The sequence below is a fragment of the Lontra canadensis genome, unplaced genomic scaffold (genome assembly GCF_010015895.1).
Source record: "Lontra canadensis isolate GAN:19392208 unplaced genomic scaffold, GSC_riverotter_1.0 scaffold35, whole genome shotgun sequence".
Classification (NCBI taxonomy): domain Eukaryota; kingdom Metazoa; phylum Chordata; class Mammalia; order Carnivora; family Mustelidae; genus Lontra; species Lontra canadensis.
This window is the reverse complement of record NW_022631029.1, coordinates 19039982-19063723: the sequence shown is the minus strand read 5'-3', so window position 1 is coordinate 19063723 and position 23742 is coordinate 19039982. Positions and strand designations below refer to the sequence as shown.

The 23742-nt window shown below is 46.8% G+C and overlaps 1 protein-coding gene across 1 annotated transcript in view; it reads right to left on the bottom strand.

Moving 5' to 3' along the window:
- Positions 1-23742, bottom strand: part of PTPRG (protein tyrosine phosphatase receptor type G) — a gene marked incomplete at its 3' end in the record, with an annotated part of 610637 nt that overhangs the window by 22383 nt on the left and 564512 nt on the right. Inside the window, exons 9-10 of the mRNA XM_032868500.1 lie at positions 20930-21122; positions 528-712 (exon numbers count right to left, since the gene is read on the bottom strand). Of these exons, the coding sequence (XP_032724391.1) occupies positions 528-712; positions 20930-21122 (378 nt within the window). The remainder of the gene's footprint in view (positions 1-527; positions 713-20929; positions 21123-23742) is intronic.

Below are 23742 nucleotides of genomic sequence, written 5' to 3'. Positions count from 1 at the left end.
GGGAAAGAGGAGGAAGAAGAATTCTAGGAATAATAGCCTGCCTTTATCGAGCACTTACTACGTGCTAGGACCTGCTGTGCGTTTGCATAGCTCATTTAATATTTACAATAACCATAACCACTAAAAAGTGCTTCACGGAAGCTCTGTGTTGTGGTTGGTGGTTTTTCCAATGAAAGTATAAGCAATCCGTTTACAAGAGCCTGATTCCAGGGAAACGACCTCGGTTTTCCTGGCGGTGTGTTAGGCAGCAGGGGCAAGGTGGACGGAGCCCCTGGGGGGATCGGGCCACGCCCCCGCCGGCAGCCGCCGCACCACAGAGCACAGCCCTGGCTGGGGGCGCCCTCCGCGGGTGGGGGGAGCTGCGCTGACACAGAGAAGATACCCTACGCGGGGACCCCCGGGGCCCCACCCCATCCCCACCCCCACCCCTGACAGACACAAGGGAGGCGGGGGGCGGGGGGGGGCGGGGAGGTCTCTTCGAACTGCAAGTCAGTTCTGAACATCTGCGCACAACAGGGAGCTTTTACCAAGTCCTTGTCGCTGTCCTTCGTGAACGTCTTCTCCTTCTCATCCTCGTTCTTGGTCCAGCTGTAGGAGATCATGTAGTTCATGATGGGCGGGTGGTAGATGGTCTCGGGCTGGCTCCAGGACACCTGCAGCGCCGTCTGGTTCAGAGGCTGCACCTTCATGTGGACCGGCGGAGAGCTGCAAACTGAAGACAAGCACACGTGCGCGCTCAGGGCCTCCCCGCCCAGCGCACGCGTCTGTCCTCCGCCCCGCAGTTCCTCAACACTCCAACCAGGGCGCCAACGGGGTACAGGACACAGCCGTCCTCCTTCCGCCCAGATTCACCTGCTGCTAACAGTCTGCACCTGTGTTCTCCCATGCTCCCCTCCTCTCTCACACACACACAATTGTTTTCCTGCAAAATCACGGGAAACAGCTCGCAAACCTGCTGACACGTCACTCCCTCATACTTGGGCCATTCTCTCCTCTAACTGCATTGCCCTGCACACTTACACCCTCTTCCCCAAATTCATATGCTGAAGCCTTACCTCTAACCTCATGGTATTTGAAGGTGGAGCCTTGGGGAGGAAACTGAGTCACAAGGGTGGAGCCCTCCTTATGAACGGGATTCATGTTTTTATAAAAGAGACTTGTTGTTTACAAACCACCCAAGCTACAGCAGTTTGTTGTAGCAGCCTGAGCTAAGACAATAACCATAATAACATTATCATACCTAAGAATTAATAAACACTAATTCAATAACATGATCAGAGGGGCGCCTAGGTGGCCCAGTAGCTTAAGCCTCGGACTCTCGGTTTTGGTTCAGGTCATGATCTCTGGGTCATGAGCTCAAACCCTGCCTTGTGCTCCCTGCTCAGCGGGGAATCTGATGGGAAATTTCTCTCCCTCTTCCTCTGCCCCTCCTGCTCCTGCTCTGTCTCTCAAGTAAATAAATAAATCTTTAAGAAAATAATATTATCTGATACCTAGAGGTCATATTCAAATGTCCCTGATGGTGTGCAATGATTATTTCTAGACATTTCCCCCCAATCTCATGCTGTATTTAGTTGTCACAACACCTAAGATTCTTCAAATCTTTTAGAGTCCCTGGCTTTTTTCCTTGGTGACTTGAAGAAGCCAGGCCGTTTGACTGTGGAGTAGTCCAACAAACTAAAATTGTAGATGAAATTTTGCTGTACGGGCGCCTGGGTAGCTCAGTCCATTAAGCGTTTGCCTTCGGCTCAGGTCATGATCTTGGGGTCCTGGAATCGAGCCCCGCATTGGGCTCCTTGCTCAGCGGGAAGCCTGCTTCTCTCTCTCCCACTCTCCCTGCTTGTGTTCCCTCTCTCTCTGTCAAATAAATAAATAAAATCTTAAAAAAAATTTGCTGTAAATAGTTCAGAGTATAAACACATATAATTTAAAAAGAGACTTTAAAGAATTTCAAAGCAAAGACACAAATGTGGATGATTTTCCTCTGGAAGAGTAGCACCTTGTGTGATTACCCTGCTGGAGGGCATGAAGAAAGCCAGGCAAATTCTCCTTCTCACTCCTATGGCTGGCAGGTTTGAAAGGACAGGTGGATCTCTGTCTCTTTACAGACAAAACCAATCAAGGGTTGACACTATCAAGCTGGCCTTTAAAAGTGTGAAATTTAGGCCTTAGGATGTGTTCCTTCCCAGTGGCCATCAACCTGCTTCCAGGGGACTTAGGGGCTACAACAGGATTTCTGAGCCTCAGCATTACTGACCCTGGGCCAGACAAATCTCCGTTCTTGGGGGTGGGGGTGGGGTGGTGCTCCTCTGCCCGTGGGATGCTTGGCAGACTCCCTGCTCTATACCAAGTAGATGCAAGGAGCGCTCCCTGCCCAAGTTATTACAACGCAAAAGGTCCCTGGATAATGCCAGATGTCTCCTGGAAGACCAGTCGCCCCCAGCTGAAAACCACTGGTCTAAAGGGGGAGATGAGGATTCAGCAAAGAATGACAGATGCAGCTGGTATGACACACCTGAATGGAATGGATGGGGATGAGGAGAGGCAGGCGGTGTTTTCCAAGCACACTAGGGGGGGATCTGACGCAGGCTTTGCGAACAACTTCCCTGAGGAAGGCACATCTGCCTGAGAGCCGACAGGTGAGTGGAGATGAAAGCGGTGGGAGTCTGGGGAGGACAAGAGGGCAGGGCAAGGGACCACAGCAGGGAGAAGACCTGAAGGGCCAGAAGGAAGCCAGGAGGGCTGGATCCGGGCCCAGAGAACAACATAAGCGGCAAAGAGTGCAGCTGGAGAGGCCTCACACCAGATTCGAAGTCTGGTCTTTACCCTATGAGCACTGAGAAGCCACTAGAAAGATCTGAACCAGAGAACAAAGCAAGCAGGGCTGCACTTTTCAAGATCCCTTGAACTTCTACCTCCAGGTGGAAGAATGTCGAGGAGCCAGGAGTGAAGGAGGGAGGTGGGGAAGAGATACTGCAGGGGGTCGGCCTTGCAGAGAGAGGGTATGAGAACAGCGAGTTCTAGAGCAAACACTTAGAGGAAAACTGAGGCCGGGTGATGTACTGGATAGGAAGGATGGGAGGGAGAGGGCGGCAGTGAGGACCATGCTCAGGTCTGGGGTGTAGGAGGTGAGCCACTGGAGCACGTGGGTCAGGGGACCATGGCTGGGTTCTGGCGTCTCCTAGAAGATCAATTACATCTTCTAGGAGCAGCCCACTGCGAGCCAGACTCCCGCATTTTCTAACCAAGAACCCCAAGCCCAAGGCTGCCCAGCATAGCATTGATGGCTTTCCTGCCAGAGAAGCACGGGCCCAGCTTTAAGGACCTGGCTGCTGGAGACAAGCAGAGTTGACTTTGACAGGGAGGCATCCTTTTGCTCTTCAACTGCCAAATCACGCTTCAGCTGGAGAGATTCGCTTTGTGTGACTGAGACAGGAAGGAAGGGATAAATTAATGAGGCATTCCCACTGCCCCGCAGAACCCCGGGAGGCATCGAGCCGCCTGCCTCGCAAATGCCACCAGCACAGGGACATCAAACAAGGAATCTGAAGGGAGGCTTCCAGGGAGACGCTGGGGATGCAGTGACAAGATAAGGACACTAGGTGGTGCTAATATACCGCTTTTAAATAGCCCAACTTACTAATGGCCGTAGTTTCTCAAGACTCAGCATGGCGGGGTGGGTGGGGGAGACAAGAATCAGGAAAAGATCTACACCCGTCCTTCTAGGCGCCAATAATGAACCAAGGAGATTCAAGTATTGGAAAGCTTCCATCTCTCACTGATGACCATGTCAGTGTCAGATTTCCTGATTTCTACCTCTCTTCTCACCTCCTACCATGTTCTTATTTGATCTCCTCTATTCTGAAGACATCACTCCTCTGCTCCAATTAGTGGTGAGCGGTATGGGGATGCATCTATCTCCAACAGTTAGATCATCACCACATAAATAATTCTATCACCCACATGCGGATGCAACCATTCTTCTTATTTATTCTTTGAAATTAAAATAGCTCAGTTTTCCTTTTGATTAAGATGATTCATGTTAATGTTTTTAAAAAGAAACCCAAGTGATACAAAAAAAGAAGTGAGCTTAAAAGAAAAAAAAATTACCCCCAGTCCCAGAATCTAGAGATAACCATTGTTCACTTTCTGGCGATCTCATATTCAGGCATCTCTTCATAGACAAGGAAAAGCACACACATACAATTTGATGTAAATGGGATATGGTTTTATATTATAGTTGTTACATTGTTGTTGTGTTTTATGCAGTAAATGGTGAAAATATTTCCTTGTCAGTAAAGAGAGCCTGGCATCACTGTTTTGAATGAAGGTATACAGGTACAGAATTCCACTGTCTCAATGAACTAGAAAAAATATGTATGTATTCGAAACTAGCACTTAACTTTTTAAATGCTGAGATTATAATTTTGGAGACTCTGTGGATCACATAGGGAAAATCTCTGTCCCATAGGACCTTTGTAAAAAAAAAAATAAAAAAAGGTTTATTTTTATCTGAGAATTGAAAAACCATGTTACATTGTTTCAGGTATATAACAATGTCCTAGAAAACACTGAGTGAAGTTCACAAAAGAGGCAGGTCTGGCCTGTAAGGAGACCATCTACTTGGACAGAAATTCAGTAACTAAGGGGGGTTCCAAGGTCCATGTCTGTCCCAGACTATGTACTCAGTCTTGGAGTACAAAACCAGCTCAGGCAATATGTAGAGGAATGAGCCTGGCCGCACACCCGTCAAACTTTATTCATGGACACTATGTTCCAGTTTCTTATGATTTTCTTTTTTATGTTTACTCGCTATTTAGATACCAAATCCTCTATATTAGTCATTTTTTATTCAATTTATTTAAACTTAAAAAAATAGTTCCCACATGGATTTTCATGTGTTAGGAAATCTTTTGATTTTTTTTTTCACCTGCTTAGAATAAAACCATTATTCCTGGCTCATAAGGGTACAAAAGGTTGTGCTCAAGTTGGCCCATGGGTCAGTGGTCCGCGGATCCCTGATGGAAGATAAAGGGAGGCCAAAGGTTTATCTGAAGCGTGTTTACCACCTACATTTGTGTTCTTAGCCCTGGATGCTGCCCCTCCGTACAGCCCGAGAGGCTCACTCCTCCAAAGCTGAGACCCTTCCTAGCACCTACCAGTGTGGAATTATGTACCTGACTTCACTGATTACCCGTAATAAATAATCTACGTGCCCACTTGCATGGAGATCTGTGAGGCTGCTGCGCTGTCTCGCTGGCCACATTATCCCCGTGCTTACAAAAGAGCGGGCCCTCAGTAAAAAGTGGCTGGAGGAATGGTATGGGGGGGTGGGAATGGATGGACTAAGTGCCTGATTCCCCTGGTGCATGGGTCCTGTGTGCCAGCACCCCCTCCATCCCTCTCTCTGGCCAGCACCCCCACCCCACCCTGACCCAGACTCCTTGAAGGACTGGATTCAGCCTCACACTTCCCCTCTGACGTCTCTGGGCTCCCAGAGCTCCCCACCTCAACCTGCCCATCACGCGTGTCCCCGTTAGCAGCCCACCTCTCTGTCTCTGTGACCCTGCTGGAGGCGCCTCCCGGGCAGAGACCACACTCCTCATCACTCGGGGCCTCAAATTTCATTCATGGAACGAGGGAAGGTATTTAGCGCCTCAGTCAGGACCACTGATAAAGTTCCTGTCTACAGAATTTTAGTGCCACACAATCCATCCCTGGGGTCACTTTCAGAAGCCTCAAGTTTGTGTGAAGATCCTGTCCCCTAGGCTTTAACTCACATCTCTGTCAAGGGGATGTCTGCCAATCAGAAAAAAAATGTTCGGTCTACGGAGGGGCCAGAACTGCCGGTCCGCTCAGCAGCTGGGGGAGGTGAAGTGACCAGATGCCCTTCAAACAACAGGCACATGAACAGACAGCACAGCCCTGTGCTCTCTATTTCCAGGTTCTGCTTGCTTTCTGGGAAAAAGTTTCCATCACTGTGATGGAAACTCTTTCCCAAAAACCTCCCTTTAAAATGCAACGTATAAAACACAGCATTAAGGGATTTTATGGAACAGTCTGGAAAAGCTGGTCTGATAAAGCATGAGCTTTGGAGCCAGACTCCTACACAGCCTTGTGCTCTCATCTGTACAATGGGTGGCTGATACCTGGCAAAATCCTCCTCCCGGGGTTGGGGCAAAGTTTATAAAGAAGAGTGGGGCTGGACAAGAGTCTGTGAGGCTCATGCCCAGTGGCAAATACAGGGAGAAGCCACCATGCGCACACAGTGTTTTTAAGAAATTGGCATATTTTACACATACAGCTGGATTTTTAAATTAGTGGCAGAGCAGCTTTCCCTTCAGACCGGGGGGGGAAGGGTGGTGCTCATTTTTGCCATAGTTCCCACCACTCCCCATTGCCTCTGCCCAGCCCATGTCACTCACAGCTGCCCGGCTCCCAAGGCCAGCTGACTTTTCTGCTGGTCTAAAATGAGCACCAGCAGCACTGTCCTAGGCACCCAATACGTGCCCAGTACCCTTGAAAATGACCTCTGCAGCTGTACCGAGCCCAGAGAGAGGGCCAGTCATCTTTTACACAAACCCAAAGCCTTTTAACCACTCGGCCGTGCCACAGCTGGCTCTCTAAACAAATCTTCCCCCGTGAGGTGTTCCTGCCATCAGCCTTCCCCTTCTCGGGGGCCTGATTACGTTCTCACTGGCGTCTGATTGCTTTACACAGGCATCTCAGACGATGCTCGGTGCCAGCTCTGAGAATTTCTGCCTTCCTTCTGAACCACCTTTAATTAGGAGCCCAGACTTCGTTAAATAATGAAGAGGCTTCTAGCAGCGCACCCAAGGTCCTCTGATTCTAAATCAATGTCAAGGATATTTTCTCAGTGGTTCTTAGAAAAGGGTCGTTTCCCCCCCCCCCCAGCCCCACCCCTACCCCTCTTCCTTCTGGGAGGTAGATAAACTGATGGGACAGGCTCCGTTTCAAAGTCCGTGGTAACTCGCCTTCCACTACTGACGGGTCTCCTCCCTGCACCTGCCACCCGAGTGCCACGGGGGAGGCAACAGGCTGATTCCTGATCCAGACTCAAGGGGCCAGCACGGTTCAAACATAGCAACTTGGCACAGAGTCACAATTTCACAATTCTTTCAACAGAAATCCCACTGTGCCTGGGCCAGGGGGCTGTGACATCATCTACTACACAGGGTCATGTCTGAGGCAGACAGGGAGAGGGGACGGTAAGAAATCCTATCGCCTCTCAGAGCGGAAGGGATGCACTCAAGTGACCCAGAGCCACAGAGCCTTGCCTCAGACAGCTTAAATGCCTGTCACTTCTTTATCATCCGGCTCAGCTTAAGAACCCTTGAACATGGAGTCCTGTAGGGGAAATTTCCAAAGAAATGGCCTCAGGGAAGGATTTTTCTTTTTGACGGGCTGAATCAAAGAGGCCTAGGTAAACACGAAATCCCCCAAAGCAGACCACGTAGGACTTTAAACCTGGAATCCCAGTGCTCTGGGAGTGTCACCTCGCCCACCCCAAGTGAGCTCACAAAAAGGAAGCCGCACAGGGACTGAGCCAGAACCGGGAAGGAGGACATCAAATCCGGGCAGCTCTGGCATGTTGGGTTTTTATGACATCCCAATAATGTCCGTTTGGAGCTGCCAAGCATGCTGAGGGCAGGCTCCATGCCCTCATCTCAGATAATCCATGCACACATAACTAAATCTGAGGAGTGGGTTCAGTTATTCTCCCCATTAAAGATGACGAGGATCTGGGATTCAGGGAGCCCAAGTCACGGCGCTGGGCCAGTGACAGAGAGGGAGGAGAGTTCTAAACTAGAACCCCGTCTGTTGCACTTAAAGCCAGAGCGGGTGGCAGGTGAGCTGTGGGAAGGTCACGGGCTTTCTGTTCACATACGCCTCCCACGTTGGTTTGCTATCTGCAAGATGGCAATAAAAATGTCAGGAGTGTTACTCCGAGGTTTCAAAGGTGAAACCGGCCCCACACAGGTACTGCGCATCACTACACAGCCTCCTTCTGCCCTCAGCTGTCCCCATCTGCTCTGTTCTCAATGACAGAGGAGAGTGTAAGGTGTTTAGACAGTTTCCACAGCAGCCTCCCCCTCCTTCAAGGCCCTGGATGGATGGAGCTCTATCACCACTCTCCCTCTCAGAAATGCAGCCTACAGTTGTGGTCCCCCAATCCATCACAGGGATGCTGGAATTACATGGGGTGGTGCAGGGTGCCCCCTCCCAATGCCTTTACTCCCTGCCATTCCACGCTGATGTTGCAACAGTAACGAGTCCTATTTGGTGAGCCTGGCCCTGGGCCGAGTTAGTGCTTCAGAAACTGGGGCATGGAATCCTCTCTGTCAATCTCTGAGGCTCCCGGCTCCATTCTTACCCCGGTTTCGGAGTCAGGGATCCAAGAGGGTCATCCGTTCATTTTCTCACTTTGGAGGCAGACAAGCTGCTTTGTTTCTGGACACACCACAAAGTTTTGGGTAAAACTTTCAGGTTAAATGAATGAAAGGCACAAGCACATTCTGACTGACATACAGGAAGCGTGCTGTCGAGAGTTGCTATGGCTAAGTATTTATTGAGCACCTACTAGGTACCAGGATGCAGACCAGGAACTAGGGATAAAGGGGAACACAAACTGACACGGTCTGGGACCTCCTAGAGATTACAGCCCAGAGAGAGAAACACACCAACCACTTAATCCTCCTAAAACAGAGTTCTTAATTCAGGGCTTCTTAGGGGCTCTAGAATGAATCCACAGATATCTGTGAACACGGATGGGTAAAAAAAATACACTTTTGTTTTCAAGGATCTCTCCCTAAAATTGAGCATTGCCTTACATTTCAAATGCTGGCAACAAAGTGCAGTGGCAGTAATTAGCAGGACCTATGAGACATCACCAAAGGAAATCACAGATATATTCCTGTTAGATTACAGTTGTTGCCAAGATCTCAAATTTTCCTTCATGTTCATTATTATTTCAAAATTACAATGGTTATTAGACCTGCTGTTAGATTGTATAATTTAATGCCTTCATCAAGAAGTGGATAAATTACTGTATTCCAATTAAATTTTTTTGGATAATATCTAAGGATAATTGGCTTCCTTGGTAATCTATTTTACTTTATTTTATGCATCTAAAAAACCCCAAAATGAAAAGAAGTCTGTGGGATTCACCAGACAGCTGCAGGGGCTTGTGGCATCCAAAATGTTTAGATACTCCCAGCCCTAAGCATTATGTAATTATAAAAATATTACATTTATTCTGTACAAAGTTTTTTTTTTTTTAAAGATTTTATTTATTTGAAAAAGTGTATGAGAGAGAGGAGAGAGGGAGAGAGAGCACAAGTGGTGGGGAAGGGGCAGGGGGAAAAAGCAGACTCCCTGCTGAGCCCAACGTGGGGGTTTATCCCAGCACCTGACATCACGACCCGAGCCGAAGACAGGCACTTAACCGACTGAGCCACCCAGGCGCCCCTGTACAAAGGATTAATGAGGGACCTTGACCCAGGTTTGGGGGGTTGGTTAGGAAAGATTTACTGAACAGAATGACGTCTTAACTGACATCTGAACAAGAATAAGTTTTATCAAGTGAACAGGAAGGAAGAAGGCTTAGATATGTCTGACAGAAAAAAAAAAAAAACAACCCAAAAAACAAAAAACACCCAGCTTGTACAAAGGCCCTGCAGATGGAAACCTGGAAAGAAATCTAGAATGGCAGGCAAGCACAGAATGAAGAGAAAGAAAGGATGAAAGAGAAAGGCCAGGTCTCGAAGTCAGTAGGTGTTGGAGCCAGAGTCCACCCCAGGTAGGTCTTACTCAAGGCCAGCCTTTGCTGGACAGCCACTTTCTGATGACGGGACAGACTCCCGCATTGTACCAAGCATAAGGACAACTGTTTTTAGGTTTTAAATCTATGGTGTTTTCACTAATGCAAATGGCATCCGGTTATGGACAACAGAAAACATAAATGTTCATCCCTGCCCTGGTTCCTGGCACAGAGCTCATAAAACCCTTGCAATTGTCTGAGTGCTAAGAGCACTAGGGGAATCTCTTGTTCTACTGTTTGTTTCTGACCCCTTCCCTGGCAGAGAGCTCCTGCCACTCTTGTAAATCTCTATGTGATAACATGCTCCTAACTCCATAGGGACAGAGGAAACTTCTACACTGGGGACCCTCCCAGACCTCGACCTACATACCTCTTCACCTGCATCCTTTATTATTCACTCTCGTAGACTGGTGAGCTTAATTATGTGTTTCCCCAAGTGCGGCTCTCTAGCAGATTAATCAAACCTGAAGCGGGGTTGTGGGAACTTGTGATTTGTAGCCAAGTTGGACAGAAGTTTTTGGTAACATGGGGACCTACCACCTGTGACTGCCATCTGAAGTGGGGTGGGCACAGTCTTTGGGGACTGAGCCCTTAATCTGTGGGATCTGATGCTCTATCTCAGGGAGATAGTATCCGAACTGAGTTCAGTCTGTAGGACACCCAGCTGGTGGCAGAGAACTGCTGGCTGGGAGCCCCCCCCCCCACCAATTTGGTAACCAGAAGTGCCTAAAGTGAGTTTTCAGTGTAAAAGTAAGGGACACACGCACAGGAGGTGGAGAACTGGGGTTTTCCCTACGCAGGAGGAGAACTGTAAGTATCTCTAACCCATTTGCAGATTTTTTTTTCTAACCACCCAATGGCAACCCCTCCATTCCCATGAACAAGAGCTAGTGTGCAGTTTCCCGGCCAACAACTGAGGATTAGAAGCTCTGTGTGGCAATTACCACAGAAGAGAGCAAATTCTTATCCCATCAGCTGTCTCTGCTGTGCACGTAACAGAGCCCCACGCTCAGAATACAGCAGGAGCGGTGGCAGCGGCGGCAGCCAGCGTCCAGGAAGGCTGAAGCAGAAATTCTAATCTCTAGTTCTCCAAGCATGCGGTTCTGACTTTCCCACATTATGCTCTTCCTGATCTCTCCTACCTTCTTGGAGTCTTTTTTTTTTTTTTTTTTCGTGAGAGCCTTCTTCCTTTGAGAATTAAAGGCCATGGGAGGAGTCCATGTCCTGTGCAGGAAGCAGCATTGTTCAGCCTGGCGCTCAGGGAGGTGGCGAAGTTCAGAATGAGGCATATTCCCAGCCCCACTTGACTACAGCTGCTTCTCGGACACTGGGTGGGAGACGGGACTCCCTGTACAGCAGGGCCCCCTTCCCTCCCTTTCAAGCTGAAGGCGCTGTGATTTCCTGCCAAAAGGGCAAAGTGGACCCATCGTTTAAGTGGGCACAGCATCCTCTCCAGACAGTCCTGCTGAACGTCTACCTTCTCCCTCTGCCTTGCTCTGGGTACGGGCTCCAAAGGGAGGTGTGTATCAGACACAGGGGTGCAGGGCTAGGGTGAACAGACACCCAGTGTCCCCGTGCTGGAGCTGGGTTTTCTCCGGCTGAGTCTCCTATCCCCACCACTGAACTGACGTTATGGCCTTGGGGATTACCAAGAAATGCCCGGGTCACCTAGAGTTCTGTAGCCCTCAGCAATGTGAGACTTTTGTCGAAACACCACCCAAGATCTAAGCTCCCATGAGCTGCCTTTATAAGTGAGTCCAATAGCCATGTCAAGGGATCAACTGATGACCCACACTGATAGGTTTAGCCATTGATTCTAGATGATTATGATTCATTAGGTCAGGCTGCCCATATCTGTTTCAATTTGGTTCTTATGATAACTTTTCTCTTACAAAGAGGTATCTCCAAGGCTGGGTATCTATTAGGTTTGAAAGGGGTGTCCTTGCTCCCGCACAATGGTCACCTTGTCAGCTTTAAATCTCTGCCTCTTGGGTGCCTGGGTTCAGGTCACGATTCCAAGGTCCTGGGATTGAGCCCCGGGTTGAGGGGCGGGGGGAGTTCCTACTCAGCAGGAGGTCGGCTTCGCCCTCTCCCCCTTCCCTACTCATGTTCTCTCTCTTTCTCACATAAATAAAATCTAAAAAAAAAAAAAAAAAAAAAAAAAAATTCTGACTCTCCCTTGGCATTTTCCTCTTATTTGATCTCAGTTGTGGCTCAGGGCATGATCTCCACTGCTCGGATTCCAAGCTCGTTTTGACCCCCAGATGCGGCATCTGCGCCAACTGGCCATTTGGTTAGGATGGCCCGCGATGGGATGGTTCCAGGGTCTCCTGTATGTGGGGACTGGCCTCGAGCAGCCAATCCTGGGGCTGGCCAAGAGGACCCAAGAGAATAGAAGTCGGCCTCCTGCAGGGAAACCAGACTATGAATAGGTAGTGCCCCTGGTGGACACCAGTGGCAATTACCTATTCAACCCATGGGAGGACAAAGGCCCCTTGATCTCTGGCTGCGCCTGGCATATAGATCCACAGGCCGTGAGGAGACACATGGGTTTCTAGCTGGTTTCTGGAACCAGTGGTTTTAAGTGGTGAGGACGTTCCTGACTGAGAAGGCTCCTCTCTTCCGGGCAGGCTTGGCTGTCGCCAGCCCATGAGCACAGAAACTGCAGGGCTCCTCACACTCCATGATACCTATTATGATTTAGTGTTAGACGCGTAGACAGCACCTTTCCAACACAGGCAGAGATTTGAAATAGGAGAGCCAAGATGCTCATTTCAAGCACTCAGACCATTGCTTTGCAATTTCAAAACCGTATACGACAGGGTGCAGGAGTGAAGCCCAGAGCCAGGAGGACCACTGGTTGTGCCGGGAAGGCAAGAGAAAAAGATGCTTCCAGAGGACTCGACACAGGCTTCCGCGACTGTGCCTCTACAGAGGGGTCTCTGATTATCAGGCCCCAGGGACGGGGGAGGTTAGAGGTTTCTTGTGGCCTGAGAAAGCCAAGGGTTCTGCACACCTTCCTTGTACCTGAAGAAAAACAGCCTCAACTAAAGCCTGTTTGTTTGTGGAATAATCAGCGGGAAGATAAATAGTTTTGTCTCCCAGCTACATTCCTCCTGTGGCTCCACGGAGATGAGCATGAACGTCTCGGAGCCTCATGCTTCATGGGCCGTGAATGCTGGTTAGCTAGGAAGAGGGGACGTCTGTCACTCTGGGAGGAAGGATGCTGTTGGCTTTTATTAATTTCCAGGTTACTGTTCACCAGCTCCACAGTGTCCATACAAACAAACCCGATGTCAGGGAAGGTTTTTCTAGAGAGCAAAAAGCTGAAGCCGTGGAGGGTTGCTAAGTTGGCCCTGAAGATCGAACTCTGCCTCTGCCTGGAGATAGCGAGAATTAAGTAATTAGGTAATATTTATAAAGTATGACAACCATAGATGGCCCCTGGTGTCTGTTACTGATGTCAGCTCAACAGCTCTCAAGCCATAACACAGCTCTGCCTAGAAGCATCCCGACACCAGTGCCTATCCCATGTTAAGTGGTCATTCTCTGCTATTTGGTGTGGTGGGGTGGTTGTTTCCTGGGACAGAGAGGAAAGCCCTCTGTCCGTGTTTTTTTGAGATGAACATTTCCATCTATGTAGTTTATGGCCAAAGGAGAAGATGGCTTCCCAAATTTCAGGAGACGCTCTGATGTCGGGGACCGGGAGCGGTGTGGAATCCTACTCCAAATGTCTATAGCTATTCTCCTCCCGTAAGAGGACCTAGTTCTGGCCTAGATCATAAATGTCCCAACTGTGCCAATTCTGGTAGCAAGAATCCTTTGACTCCTGGCCACCTGGCATATATGGATTAGCTTAATCCATTCAACCACCTGCCCCTCTTTCCTACCCACCCATTCATCCATCCATCTTCCTATCCCTCCATCCATCCATCTATCTCTCACTCCTCCTCCCCTTCATCCATCCATCCATCCATCCATCCATCCATCCATCCATCCATCCACCCTCCCATTCATCCACACAGTTACATATTCACTGAGGAGCCAACAGTGAGCACTATACCCTCTTCCCACCCAAAAAGAAATATAAAGACAGTCTCACCCCTCATGGAGCTTATGGGGTGGTGGGAGAGTTAGACATTAGGGGGAAAAACATACAACTGAACAGAAAATTCCAGCTGTGAGAAGTGTTACCAGAGAAAGGTCCTGACACCCTAACACAGGCAGTTGGGCCAAGCAGTCAGGAAACTTCTGTGGGGAAGATACCCTAGAATGGAGCTATGAAGGCTGAGGAGGGGTGGATGAGGCACAGAGGTGAGGCAATGGCCTTCCAGGTGGAAGACACAGTCTGCTGGAACTGGGGGTGCAGGTGAACTGATGTGCAGGATGCCTGGACGTGGGCACCATGTAAGGACTGTGGATTTCACTGGAAAGGTTTTAAGAAATTCCAACAGCCTCAGTTTGCATTTCTACCAGGAAGAGAGCCTGGTCCCCTTATTCTGAAATACGTTCTCCAGTGATCATGTCACATGAAACAGTTTGTCCTGAGCATACAAAGAAGCCACAGGGGACCTACAGACCAGAAGGTATAATTATTTGCAGAGAACTTTCCATGTCCCAGGCTCTGTACTCTTTGTTCCCTACATTGTTTCATTTTAAAGGCCAAAGCCAAGGAAGGGCTTTTTTTTTCCCCCCATTATTATTCGTATTTTACAGATAAAGAAGCAAGACTTGGGTATTAACTTGAGCAAGGATGCACCAGAATAAGTGGTTGGTCTGGAATTTGAGTTCAGGTTTACCTGACTCCAAAATCTGTATTTTTATCAATCACATTTTACTGTTTCATCATTCATTCATTCATTCATTCATTCAATGTAATGTATGAATGTAGCAAACAATGTATATACCCAACATGTCCTAAGTGTCATGTCAGGCGCTGTTGATCCAAGGGTGCACAAGACCCTCCGATGAGGAGGCCCCAGCATGCAGGTCAAGGGGTGCACTGGCCCTCCCAGGGAATGACCCAGTGATCAAGGCCTCAGTGGTCTGTGCCTTGAGCACCCAAGATAACCCTACAAATTTAGCCAAGCAGATAAAGACTGAGCCCAATGATTTCTTTTCAGATGATAAACTCAGATCTTTAGGAAGAATACCCGATCCCCACAAGTATGTTTATTTTTGAAGCTCTTTTGTTCAGAGAGGGGGTAATACGCTGTGTTGCTCAAGCAACCTAATGACATTGAAAACAAAGAGGCCACTGCTTGTAGATCCATACGGAAGCTAGAAAATAGAAAGAACGCTGCATTTGGACATAAGAATGCCTTGGTTCTCTTCTCTGCTCTCCCACTTCCTCCTTGAGAGTCTCTGGAGGGTCCCTTGCTCTCTCTGAGCCTCAGACCCCTCCCATCTGTTAAAGAGAAACAGTAATGCTACGTTTCTCTTTTTGCTCACCCCCAACCAGCCTGTATCCAAATGGTAAGTACAATCTCAGAGGCTCTATTCCAAACAGCATCCCTAATGGATCACTTCTGCCTCTACTGGGATCACCATCACACAACCACTATCATTCTGCAGGGACTATTTCTATCCGCCACGTCCTGGTCTTGCAAGTTCCACCCCAAGTCCCCCCTGGTACTTTAGGCACAACTTCTAGAGTCTACAAGCTCCCCAAGAGCATTTGAAGATGTCTAACAGGTGAAACGAAATTCACTGACTACAAAACATGAAGCAGGAGTACTTAATGCTGCATTAAATGTCTACGAAATATCAGCTTCATGTCAACCAATCCAAGGCAAGTTATGCCAACTCTTAACATAGTTACATAAAGTTACAGTAATCATAGGATGCCTGAGCAGGTAAAAATGTTTGATACAGCATGGCATGACCTTCCAAAGAATGAGGACCTAGGATGCTGGAGAATTCTAAAAACAACCCTACTTCTTGGCCTTCTTTTTTAATCATTCGCAAGGTTAAAAAGTAATGGCTAATGACAGTTATTTTAAAAGAAGGGGGTTAAAATCACTCCACGGGGGCTGTGTTAAAAGTGTTTTTTCTTAAAACTTTTCTGTGCTGGAAGTTTCTAAAAGCAACAAGATAAGTTTTTGGAAGAGTTTCTGGGAGGACAGCTGCCTACAAAGGAATTACGTGCTCAAATCAGAGCTTCTTTTAATAAGATAAAGTAATTCAAGCTCATTAATCTGGTGAGTAGAAATGATTAAACTGAAAATAGGACAATATTAATATTTTCTCCCCAAATAGCAAAAAACCATGAATTTCAACGTCAAACTCTTTAAAAAAAATTTGTGTCAAACTCTTTTTAAAAGCAATCATGGATTTACTTCTTTGTTTGCTAATTTGGGTGGGAAATGGGATGCTCTTTCTCAATGTGTTCTGCTTTAAAATAGGCTAGTTACTTAGACATTCTCACACAGTGGTATATGTTCTTAAAAAACCACTTTTAACCAAAACAGGAAGCAATCTTTACCATTGAAAATGCAGCTAAAAAAGTGATTACCTCCATCAGCAGAATCAAAGACCATCCTTCAAAAAGCATGGCATGTCTTAGGAGGGGGCACACGGGCAACCCAGTGTCCTCATGGTTTCCATTGCTTTTATTACATTATGCAGTGCCACTTTAATTAAGCCATCAAATCAAATTATCAGATCAAGTGGTTTTGATTCCACTGTGATTTGAACAGGTTTCGTTAAATTAATAAACCATATGTTTCATGTTGTTGGAAGGAAAGTTATTTTTCCTCCATTCATTGTTCCAAAAGTCTTCACAATAGACAGTATTTAGTACTAAATCGCCAAATGCTCTTCCATGTGCCCGGGATGTGTTGCAGAATAACTGAAATGACAGCCCATTAAATCCTAAAGTCTGTCCAAGTTATTTACCGACAAAGGGCAGAGTGGCAAATTGGATGTCCCTAGAACAATCCACCGAGCCTAAATATTATTTCCATTTACTGGAACTGAAGCTTTATATTTTTTATGGATGACATCCATTATAAGTCTTTCTGTAGCAACAATACAGTATTAAGATGACTTTTCCCCCCTTTCCTTTGGTGTTGTACATGACCATGCGTCTGGTGCTGGCACTGAAAGGCTTGATTCTGTTTTCTCTATTCCAGTATGTCCAATCATCCTGACAGAAGGGCAAGATGGGGGCACATTAACTCAGGCATTCCTCACTGTGCAGCTCAATGAACACCAGTTAATGATCATGGCCAAGGGAACAAGGGAGGTGTGGGGCTGTAATCAGTCCAGGGAGGCTCTCCTTACACGTCTGCTGTGAAAGATGACCAGGGGTTAAGGTGAATTGGTAAGTGGTTGGTTACTGAGTTAATAAATATATAACTGGTCCTAAGGTCTTGAGGTGGAATGGAGAAGTAGAACAAACCGATGCTTCATGGTCATGGTCATCACCATCTTTAAGACAGAAAAAATTTACCTTAAACTGAGACTTTGGTTGAGTTTCTCCACCTGACTATGAGCCATCCCCTAGAGCACTGTAGAGTCTGGTCTGCTGCCTGTTTTTGTAAATAAGGTGTTTTTGGAAGATAGTTTTCTGCACGTATTCATTCGTGTATTATATGTCCATGACTGCCTTCATGCCAGAGTGGTAGAGCTGAGTGAGTAGTTCCCAAAGGAGACTGAGTACCGAGGCGCCTGGGTGGCTCAGTCCTTAAGCGTCTGCCTTTGGCTCGGGTCATGATCCCAGGGTCCTGGGATGGAGCCCCGCAGCGGGCTCCCTGCACAGCGGGAAGCCTGCTTCTTCCCCCTCTCCCACTCCCCCTGCTTGTGTTCCCTCTCTCGCTGTGTCTCTATCAAATAAATAAATAAAATCTTAGGAAAAAAGGGGCATATATTGTATGATTCCATTTATACGGAATATCTAGAAAAGGCTAATCCAGAGACCCAAAAAGTTGCCTAGGGCCAGGAAAGCAGGAGGGATGGGAGAAAGAAAGGAAGGAAGGAGGAGTGAGTGATTGTTAATGGGCGTGGACTCCTTCGCGGGGCGGTAAAACGGTCCTGGAAGTTTGTGAACGCACAACTTTGTGAAGAGTCAATTCCACTGAAGGACACACTTGAAAGAAAAATGAACTTTACTGAGTAGGAATGAAATCTCGATAAAGCCATTATTAAAGAAACAACAAACAGGAATGCTAGTGCACGATAAAAAGGGACGAGCTACTGACAGATGCTACAACAGGGATGGATCTCAAAATCCTAACGTCATGTGGCAAATACAAGCAGATTAGAGACTATCTGCTATTGAGAATAGGAGAAAGAATTGAGGGAACTTTCTGGGGTGATGAAAATGTTCTGAAACGGGATTATATAAACAGAACTGTTATTCTAAATTTATTAAAAATGATTGAAGTGTACATTTATAATAGTTGTATTCTAGGATACGTACGTTTTGCCGTAAGACAACCAGGAAACCCTGACCGACTGCTGGCAGAAGGAGAGCCCGGTACATACAGTCCCTCTGGGGAGCTGCTGAGCAGTATCCAACCAAATCAGAAGATGAATGCGCACTCCAGGCTGTCGCCACTGGACCCGCGGTGTCACACCCAATAGAGATGTGTCCAGATGCTCATCAAAAAGCACGGTCAAGGATTCTCATCATCGCCAAAATGTGGAAACCATGCATACGTTCACGGATAGCAAAATGGATGAATAAATTCAGGTGGAGCCTCACAATGACATTCAGCAGTAAGAACAAACCACATCTACAGGCAACAGCATAGATGACCCTCAGAACCAGTGTAGAGTGAAAAAAGCAGGACACAAAAAAGGACAGAGGGGATAATTCTATTTCTATGAAATTCAACAACAGGCAAAGCTAATTCATGCTTGAGGTTACCCTTGGGAATGGACTGTTCCTAGGAAGAAGGAGCTAGAGGTGCTCCTGGGAAGCTGGTGAGGTTAGTCTCTTGACCTGGGAGTTTGCTGTTCAAGTCTATGGGGGGGTGGGACGCATCAGGGGGTACATGTCCACTTTCCCATACGTTATACTCCAGTAACACGCTTAAGACACAAATAGGACTGTACCTCCACCCTTCTCTGCTTCTAAAAAAGATCACAAAACATTTCAATAGTCACACATTTTAGGATTCAGATTCAGATTTAGGATTACATACACACACCATGATAACTGCAACAAAACCTTGTACCATAAAGAACTAACTCCTCTATTTAAGGAAGGGTCCATGGCTCAGCTCAAATTCAGAGAAAGCCCATCCAGTAGAAGATCTTGCCCCCCTTTGACAATTTAATGCGACAGAAGCCATTTTCTTCTCTAACTTTTTCGGGTAGTAAGAGCCATGCACTCCCTCTGCACAGCTGATGTATCGTATTCTCAGCCCATTTTTTAGGGAGGAACTTTGCAACTGTCATAACCTCAGCAATTCTGAGCTACCAGATCTTGTATTCACTTGTGATATAAATTCGTCATCCCCTGTCGTCCTCTGCATTCACCTCTCACACAATACTCAATCCCTAAGAGATTCCTCTTTTCCCAAGCAAGTTCTCCTGGGAGAAAGCTTTGGAGCTTGGTCGTTTTCTTTATTTTTAGCTTGGTTGAAAAACAAAATTAGCCCAAGTGAGGTTTGCTATGCCAGCCAACCTAAGACATTTCCCAGGGTGGCGTGCTTCTTAACCCACCCATTGTTCCCAGCTGACAAATGACGCCCTTGACAAAGTGTCGGCTCCAAATTACTTGAATCTCAAGCGTTTCTGGATGGCATCTGGCCAGACTAGCTTCTCTCACCGTCCTCAAACAAAATCACACAGACAGGAAGGAAATGATCACATTCTTAAGTTCCTTTTCCTCTTCTATTAGCTTCTTTTCAGATATACGAACCTGGAGAACAGGCTCATTCTTATCAAAGTGCACATCAACACAGTTACTTGTGGAATACACTCACATCCCCCCTGTCCCTATAAAGGTCATATGCCAGTACATCAGTCCCTTTTACTGGGGCGTGGGGCACTCTTAAAATGTCCCCGTGTAACTTACCCAACTAAAAGTACCACAGTCTGTGTCCAATGTTGATCAATGACACAAGCCCTTCCCATATGACCCAAGCTCATGATTTCAGAGAGCACACTGGTTCAGAAAAGAACCATCTCAAAAAAAGAAAGAAAGAAAGAAAAGAACCATCTCTTCACACCCAAAGAGAATTCCTTCTTATTCCTTCCTCCCTTCCAAATACTGGAATTTTTTGGGTAATATTTTATTTATTTATTTGAGAGAGAGAGAGGGAGAATGAGAAAGAGAGGGAGCCTGATGCGGGACTCGATCCCAGAACGGATTGAGTTGAGCCAAAGACAGATGCTTAACTGACTGAGCCACTGAGGCGCCCCCGCCAAGTACTGGAATTTTGATCAGCCTTATTCTCTAAGTGAGGTTACACCATGGGGCCTGAAGTAGAACTGTAAGGATAGAATTCGACTTTCTAGTTTCCCGGAAGAGAAATTTATGTTCAATTCACATAAGAATGTACAAATAGAAAAAGACTGAGATGCCTGAAAAGAATAAACTCAAGTTTATCGGATATGGGAATCAAACCGTTAAATAGTGGTTTAAAAAAGGCCACATGGTGTCAGGTAGGGGTGGAGAGCAGGAGGGGGAGGTCTTGACTGGTGCAGAGGTCCTCAGTCAGGAGGTAAGGGTGGGCTGCAGGGTGGAGTGCTGGGGGCCAAGTGAAAGGTGCTGGTGCCTGAGGTCAGAGACAGCGTCCTGATCCCAACAGAAGTGGGTGGAGGGGCAGGTACAAGGTAAGACACCCACAAGCTTCCCTCAGACATTCACTAGTCAGTGTTGATGTTATAAGGTAAAAATACCAACGGAATGACTGATACATTACTAGTCAAAAGGGCAACTCTGAACATATCTATTTAACTGAAATTTTTCCCACAACTGCTTCTATTTATCATCCAGACAAGTCTCTTTTAGCAGAGAAACATATGCTCTTAACACCGAGTTCCAACTCTTGGCTGGTTTGGAACGCCTTTTAATTTAAAGTAATTTATGATAAGGAATCTTCCTCCGGGCAAGGGCACTTAATCCAACTATACCTTTAGAGGCTTCTGTCCCCAGTGGGTTTTCTAAGAAGTCTGTCATGTCGTGGTTCCAGGCGTCTCGGACCGCAGACTTGGACACCACCCTGCCATTCAGCTCTTGCTGTGGTCGGAAGTTATTTCTCAGATACTCCACCGACTTGACGTGGTCTTGCTGCTCCGTGGTGAAGATGGAGTAAAAAGCCTCGAGCTAAACAGAGAACCAGAGAGGGGAGGGGGGAGAAAGAGACCAAGAATGAGAAAAGCGATGTGGGCCGGGGGATGGGGTGGGAGGTGGGGGGAGCCAAGGACACAAAATGGTAGGACGTGCCCCAAGCCGAGTGTGACGAACCCAGCAGGATGCAGGCTCCTTGCTGGAACCACTGCCCAGGGGCTTATCTGGCTGTGGTTTCTGTCCTGCCAGCGAACCGGGAGAACATTCCGCCGGAGGAGGCTTGTAGAGAATTCTTGGAGCCTGTGTCTCAGAAAAGAGTTCCAGTCTTTCTGCTCTGCCCCTGACAAGACTGTTCGTGTTCTGGGAAGAGCACAAGGTGATGGTGCAACTGGCAGGTTCCGGAGCCCAGAGTACCTGAATGGAAAGTCTAGCTCCACAGTTCACCCACTCCGGGGCTCTAGGAAGTGGCTTCCCTGCTCTGAGCCGCAACCTTCCTCAATAAAATGGTGCTAACAACAGCAGCATCGACCCCGGTAGGGATTGTGCCAGTACTCAATGAAATAATCCACGTGCAGGGCTTAAAACAGTCCCTGGCACAGAAGGGCTCAGTGAAGACGAGTGATTCAGTTCTTACTAAGCGTCTTCTTCCGTATGTAATAGGGATTCAGTTCAGCAAAGTTGCTAAGGCAGAAAGCTGATGGCTCGTGAGGTAAACTACTCAGTTTCAACACTTACCAGATGGGTAATCATAGTCAAACTATTCAAGCATCAGTAACTCAATACATATCAACATTTTATATATATATTATTTAAGACAGATATAATACTAGCCGCTATCTTATAAGATCATGGAAAAAGCTTATAAAATAAGATTATTTTCATCTTAAAAGATTAAAATGTATATAAACCATTTAGCAGCCATTAAGTCCATGGTTAGGATTAGCTGCGCTCATTATTATTCATACTATTAAAAAACACTTTCCAGAAGACTACAGACCCAACTTTTATGGAGATGCAAAAAAAAAAAAGAGATCAGGACTTCAGGATCATATTTCCATTATTAAAAAGGATTCTTTGTGGCCCTCCATCTTCTGCTCATTAAAAAACAACAACAACAACAAAAAACAAACCTAAGGAAAAAAAAAAAAAAACCAGAACACCACAGTAATGCTTTGATAGAAGGGAAATGAAGCTGAGGCTGGGCCAGAGATCTGTTCTCAGTGGACCACAAAGTTATCCTGGTCACCAAAGAAATAAAATTAATCTAAAATGACCAGCCATGGAACACACTACTTCCTTGAAGTGGGGGATGAAAAAGGAATGAAAAAGAGAGAAACTGAATAAATTCTTTCTGGCCCATTTGGCTCCTTGAATACCCAATCAGAATGCTTCCCAAGCAGCCACTGAGTGGCCACCCTAGGCTTTCAGGGACCATGGCCAACACCAACGTTAATTATACAGGAACATTACGACAGTGTTTCTTTTTTTTTTTAAACATTTTATTTATTTATTTGAGAGACTGCGATCACAAGCAGGCAGAGAAGCAGGCAGACAGAGAGAGGAGGAAGCAGGCTCCCTGCTGAGCAGAGAGCCTGATGCCCCAGGACCCTGGGATCATGACCTGAGCTGAAGGCAGAGGCTTTAACCCACTGAGCCACCCAGGCGCCCCTCTTTCTTTCTTTTTTATAAGTAGGCTCCACGCTCAATGTGCAGCTTGAACTCAGGACCCTCAGATCAAGAGTTGGATTGTCACCAACTGAGCCCATCAAGAGCCTCCCAACCTGGGTTTCTGGATGGTCATCTTGAAGCCTGGAACTAACGCCAGTGTTTCTCAAACAGCTTCAGACAATGTCACAAAAATTGATCTGCTTGATCTGAAACTCCCTCTCTTTGCATGAGAAAGCAATGAATGTGCATAGTGATCACAGCCAAGAAAAATCATTTAACTACCTGGATTCACCTATCATTTCACCTCCCCTGCAATTCTCCTGCAAATGTAAAGTGATAACGAACCATGAAACCTTTTCTGCTTTTTCATCAAGGTAACAGATCCAGAGTATCTCTCAACCCAGCCTAAAAGCAAAAGTAGTCTGGTCCTGTGGTGTTACTCCAGTTCTCCAGCAGTCTCCTAACTTCTAACAATTCCTGCAGTGGCTATTGAAAATTGTCTTTCTTCCCATTCTTCTTTGTGATGTTCCTTCTTTATTTATAGTGAAGAGAGAAAGGCCATAAAAGCAGAAAAATTAAGAAAACTGGACTGTTTACTCTGCCAAATATGGCCCACTCAGATGAAGATAATTGGAGGTATTGAAGGAAATCCAGTCTCCTCAACCTGGCAATGTGTACTCACTCCAACTCGGAACTGAACACATCCACACATGAGAGAAGGTTTCAGAGTTTCCTGACAGAAAATAACTTCTTAAGATTACATGGAAGGAATTAACAAAGACTCTGGAGACCGTCTAGGGAAAGACCAACCAAAGTGATTACAGGGACAGAGGCTAAATCCCGTGTGTAAAGGTGAAGGGAAGTGGGAAGTGTTTAGCCTGAAGAAAAGGCAGGTTAGGAGTAATTTGATTAAGGGCCCTTGTATGTGGAACATGCTGACCAGCTCTTCTCCATGTCCAGAGAAGGCCAAAGAGAGGAAACTGGTTTA